The sequence below is a fragment of the Gavialis gangeticus genome, unplaced genomic scaffold (assembly GCF_001723915.1).
Source record: "Gavialis gangeticus isolate Ggan-Ray unplaced genomic scaffold, GavGan_comp1, whole genome shotgun sequence".
NCBI lineage: Eukaryota > Metazoa > Chordata > Crocodylia > Gavialidae > Gavialis > Gavialis gangeticus.
This window is the reverse complement of record NW_017729030.1, coordinates 68,043,772-68,049,802: the sequence shown is the minus strand read 5'-3', so window position 1 is coordinate 68,049,802 and position 6,031 is coordinate 68,043,772. Positions and strand designations below refer to the sequence as shown.

Here is a 6,031-nt window from a genome sequence, read left to right as displayed (position 1 = left end):
TGAGGGTTAGGGTTGGGGTTGGGGTTGGGGTGGGGGGTGAGGATGGGGAGGGGGTGAGTAATGACTCCTCACCTCCTGAAGAATATTTTCCGGGGTTCCCCATGGTTCTGTTCTGCCTGGGCTCCTGGTCAGTGCATTCATAAAGACACAACAGGAGACAGCAAGGGGGTTAGGGCTGCAGCACCATCAGGATACTGATGGCGTAAATCTGTGTCTCCTTTGCATCAGACTGGCACAGGGTGGCGTCCTCGCTTCCCCCATGTCAGACCAGGAGAAGGAGCACAAGCTGGCTCAAGGCTACCCAACAAGACAGAACGGATGCTGGTCGCCTAGGGAAAGACTCTGGAGAGGTTGGCAGGGAAGGCACCACTCCCATCAGTGAGTGCATGAACCCATCTCTTGTCCATGAGGGGCCATGGTTGAAGAGAACTTGTACTCCCTCAGATGTAGTGCAGTGGGTGGAAATGCCTTCTCTCCTCTGTTTGGTTTGATGATCAAGATGTTTTCTCTCAAGTGTGTAATGTGTCACAAGTGTCCCAGCCCTTGTTCCTGCCAGCTGGGGTTGCTGAAGTGTGCTCCATGTGGGCCTAATCTGGAGAAGCCCAGGAAGCTGCAGGACATTGTTGCTTGCAGACTGGATGTAGGAGGTATTACACCAACAGTCCAAAGGATCCACTGGCTTCCTTTGCACTTATGGGTGCAAATCCACCTGTGGATGTTTGATCTTTAATCCTTGCATGGTGTAGGTCCCAGCAACCTGAAATCCCTGTCCCTCTCGGTACCTCACTACAGCACTTGAGATCAGCTAAGGAGCTGTTGCTAACAGACCTTAGATTTGGGATTTGGCATGGGCAAAAGGGGATTCTCAAAGCACATTTCTAACTCCTAGAATTCATTTTAGCTCACTGTCTAATGTCATTTAGTTTTGTAACCCTTTTTAAGGCACAAGTTGAAGCTCACTTGTTCACCACGGCTTTGACAATGATTGGTTGGTTGCTTATGATGGGAGTTCTTTTTTTAAGGTTGTCTTAGTAGCGACTTGGGGGTGTTTCCCTTGCAACTAGATTTTTAGTATAGCAAAGAACAGCTGCAGATTGGGATACTGCTGGACAAGAGAATAAGATGCTACGGTCTACCAATATAAATATGTTACTGAACTATTTCATTTGCATAAAGTATGTTTCAAACCAATGCCCTGCTATTTTGTTGATCCTAGTGGTTCTCATTTGAAAGCTGTTTTGCTTCAGAAATGTCAAGAAGCTCATCTTAGAATGGATGGGCAGGATTTGTCCACAAAGGAAGGTTTAAAGCAGCAGCATCGTTTCATGTTTGTCCTACTGTATCCCAACTAAAAATGGTACAGTTCCACTTGTGTAAAATTGGAGTCACATGGTGATGAATCCAGCCCAGCATGCATTTGACTTGATGCAGGGTTGATAAAGGTTCTGAAACAAGGTTCTGGCCTTGGTCCAGTTCCCTGCTCTGCCACATTATCATTTTGTTCCTTTGGGCAAGTCACATATTTCCCCAAGGATTTTACCCCTTGGTCTATAAAAGAAGTGTAATATTGATTGAGAGAGATAAAATATGGTGGAAATTTGTCAATCTAACTTTCAGGAAGGGCTTGACTAAACCTTTTGACACCATTGTAATACAAAGATTATTAATGTTGAGGTCTTAAGCCACCACCAAAGGGAAGCATAGAAGTGTCTTTGAGAATCGCTGATTCAGTGAAGTCTGACTTTTCTCTTTTGACAGGGTAAAGAGTCCTATGTATAGTCCAATAGTTATAGATTATTATCCCTGGCTGCAGGGGACAGGACACAAAGTAATGGACTTAAATGGCAACAAGGGAAATTTAGTTTGTATATTAGGAAGAACTTTTTCACTAGAAAGGTGGTTAAACACTGACTCAGATTACCTAGAGAAGCTATGGAGTCTTCACCATTGGTAGTTTTTAAGAGCAAGCCAGACAAACACTTGTCTGGGATGGTTTAAATGAAAGCATCCCTGGATTGAGCAGAGGGCTGGACTAGATGGCCTCCTGAGGTCCCTTCCAGTCCTGCTATTCTAGGATTGCATGAAAAGCATTTAAACTGATGATAAGAGGAGACAGCTAAGTTGTTTGTTCTGCTCTCCATGTCACAGCCTTCAAGGCCGCTGTCCTCATCCAGAGGTGGTACCGGCGTTACATGGCCCGGCTAGAAATGCGTCGAAGATGCACCTGGAGAATCTTCCAGTCCATTGAGTACTCCTGCGAGCAGGATCAGATCAAGGTAGGAAGACAAGGAGACAGAAATACTGGAAACTTCTGTCCTTGATTGTCAACATAACTGATTGTGCCATACAGGCACATGGCATTTTTCTGACAACCCCCTTTTCTGGAAAGAAGGCTGGTCTTGGAGTTACAGCACAGAGCTAGATACAGTTCCCCAAACTCTGAAAGGTCTTGTGTGACCTTGGGTGAGTCACTTGTTCAATCTTTCTGAAGACAGAACACAAGGCCCTGCTATATGTATGTGGAAGGGAGGAAATGGGGGAGCATGACATAAGATCAAGCAGAAGTGTAGTGAGTAATCTACGTATTTTGAGTTTCACCGCTTTGTTTTAAATTTAGAGAGGGAATTCTTCATGAGCTGTTCCACTTTCCTTTCTCACATCTTTTCCTTTTGAGTAGGCAACAGCTACCTGACATATCCTGCCCATGACTGAGCTGCCATCTTTGGGGAAGACATTTCCAGATCATGTCTTTACCTACTAGATAGGGAAGCTTCTCTCAGGCACTGAAATAGCTGTTCATCATGGCCCATTGGTTTATTTCATATTTGCTAAACACTATCTGTATATACATGTAGATCAGGAGTGGGCAAAATATGGCTCATGGGCCACATCCAGCCCATCAGGCACTTCCATCCAACCCACAGCACCCACCAACTAATTATACCCCGCCCAGCCCTTCTGCCCATGAAGGTGGGAGCAAAGTCCCCATGTATACACCCCCTGCCAACATACCCTATTGCACCTCACTCCCACCCTTGTGGGGAGAAGGGCCCAGCCCAGGCAGCAGACTCTGCAGAGAAGCAGGGGGCAGGGCTCCTTCCAGCAGAGTCCCAGGACCTGTGCGGCAGGGGGCAGGAAAGGCAGCCAGCTTCAGCACATGGGGCTTCCCAGTGCAGGACCTGCATGTGCATGGCAGGAATCCCCAGTGATAGAAGCAGGCTGGCTGGGCTGCACTTCTCACCGCGATGTGTAGTACTGGCCAGAGCCATGCACCACCAGGCAGCAGCATCTGTGCCGGACACAAGTACCCTGAGCGTGCCTGCCTGCTCCTGCTGCTGCCACCTTCTGGGGCTGCATGCCATGGGGAGAGTGTGGAGGGATCTCCACACACCCCCCACACACTCCCTCACACCCACACCCTGCCCCAACAACCCACTCACATGTACACACCCCCAACATACCCTATTACCCCAACATACACAACCCTCCCACACACCCCCACATACTCTATTCCCCCCCACAACCCTCCCACACACCCTCACACCCCACCATACACACACACACACACACACACACACCCATCCACCCCCCCATACACAATATAAAAGACTAAGACTTTATTTTTGAGTTATGTAATCACCTCTATATACAGTACACAAACACAAATCATAACAAAAATATTTTTTGTAATAAAATTAAAATATGTTATAGTAGGTGTTTGACTTTTAGTATATGAGTTGGTTTATTTTCTGGTTCTAAGATGACAACCCCACCCCCTCCCAAAAGGAGTATTTCTGGGGGGCAAGGGGAGGGACTTCCAGTGTCAAAAGTCAAGGGTTAGGGGTGGGACTTCAAGTCCCAAGAGGGTGACAGGGGGTGGGGCAACTGTCAAGGGGAGGGGCTACCCTTGTGGCCCTCAACAGCTCACCAAAACTCACTAATCAGCCCTCCAAGCAAAATAATTGCCCCCCCGATGTAGATGCATATTGACATGAATGTATGTATGTGTCAGTATAGGTATAAGGTGATGACTGCAGCCAGAATTCCTAGCCCCAGTTCAGAGATGCTTTTCTGAGGGGCTATGAATACTGGGAGGAAAGCCATGTTAGTGTACTTTGTCAAAGGGCTTTGTTACACAGAACACTTAGCACAGTAAGCATTACCATGCCACAGTCAAAGTTAGAATGTGTTTGAGCAGTCATGCGCTAATGTTTACTGTAACCTATAAATGTAAGGTGTGACAGGCTCTGGGACCACACCAGAGCCATTTCAAGACTTCAGTGTAATGCCAGTTCAAGACTCCAGTGTGGTTCTGGGACCAATAATTAGCTGATACTCCTCCCTGGAAAAGTCCTAACTTTACTGCAATACAGTTGCGTTTAGCATGTGTTTTATTGCTTGAACACTTGGACCCTTGCATTTTAAGTGCAGTCCTAAGTGTAACATGTAACAAGGCCCTAACTTGGCTCATTATTCTTTACCATAGATGCCTTAAACAGATATTTGTATTTTTATACGGTTGAAGGAATGTAGCTTTTTCCCTAGTGTGTGTAATATTTTGGATCAGATAAGGAGTACCTGATAGGAAAATGGAAGCCTGGGCAGACATTAAAGTGGGGCACCATAATTTCTTCTGTTTTACATACCACTCAGTGGGAAAAAGCCCTTAAAAACAGAATGGGTTAAAAGCAAAGGAAGTGAGAAAAGTTCTCTGTTTTATGTCCTCTTCATAATCAGTTATTAAGTCATGCTTCATCTCCAGCCCATTTCAAATTCCATGGGAGTTGATGGAAAGACTTCCATTGACTTCACCATGCTTTGGGTGAGGCCTTTTCTTCCTGGTTTTTCAGCTTTTCAAAAGGGTTTAGTACTCCCAGTAAAGGGCTTAGTACTTTTGTACTCCCAGTACCTAATCGAGGAGATCAGTATGTGTTGCTATACTTTTGAAGCAGTCACACTGGGGTTAAACACATGGGCTGGGAAAAGACCCAGAGGCTGCTAATGTCCTTTCCATTATTCAAGATAGCACTTGAAAATATTACAGAGTCACTCACTTAAGGTGAAGAAAATCAAAAGTGTGTCAGTGCAGCATGCAGTTAACCAGAGGAAGTCTCCAGAGTGGAGAAGTGACTCAGCAAGATTCAAATTAGGATTGGATGTTTGTCTAATAAGAGCAGTATACATACCCTGTCCTTTCTGAAAATGTTATGGACTGTCAATCCTTAGACATCAGAGCATTAAATAGCAAACCAACACCTGTGAAGAATTTCCCCCTCTAGTATAATATTGTGCATTGTACAGACATTCTGTCTTCCATTGTGTTATTTTCTATTGGCCCTTTCTGGGCAAGGATATTTAGACCCCTGTTCAGTTCCACTGTGGCATTTTTTTGGTTCCACCATGAGAACTGGTATAGTCTTATATGCAATATAAATAGGGCAGTATGTGAAGTATGTAGAAAAGGTTCATATACAAACAGGATCTATATTCATTAAGAGCTTTGCAACAGTGGATTCTTAATACACTGGAATGAGTCTCAGAGTGAATGATGAGGTTCTCCCTTCTTGTCTTCTACAGCTTCACAACTTCTTCAGTTACCTTATGGACCACTTTACACCAAGAAGCAGTGGAGAAAGTAAGCCTGTATATTCCATATATAGCTATGGAATATAGCTATATATATAGCTGCCCACTTAGACTGCTCAACTTTAAACTTCTGACTGATTAAGGAATGTCCTTAAAACAGGGGTGGGCAAATTATGGCCCACAAGCTGCATCCGGCCTGCCAGGCCATTCTATCCAGCCCATGGGACCCCTAAAAACTTTAGAAAATATTTTTCTGCTCCTGGCTGCCTTTCAAAGATGACAGGAGCCAGGGGCAGTAGGACCCAGGGGGAGCCGGTAGCAGGAGACAGGAGCCTAGCCCTGCCCCACCCCCAGCCATTACCCTGCCCTGCTACCCCAGCTCTGCTCCAGCACCATGTGGCTCCCAACTCACACTGCCATGCACACAGACCCCCACACCCATACT

At 45.7% G+C, this 6,031-nt stretch overlaps 1 protein-coding gene across 1 annotated transcript in view; it reads left to right on the top strand.

The window, feature by feature from the left end:
- Window positions 1-6,031, top strand: part of PPEF2 (protein phosphatase with EF-hand domain 2) — a 79,117-nt gene that overhangs the window by 30,715 nt on the left and 42,371 nt on the right. The window contains exons 4-5 of the mRNA XM_019522321.1: window positions 2,149-2,276; window positions 5,578-5,635. Coding sequence (XP_019377866.1) covers window positions 2,149-2,276; window positions 5,578-5,635 — 186 coding nt within the window. The remainder of the gene's footprint in view (window positions 1-2,148; window positions 2,277-5,577; window positions 5,636-6,031) is intronic.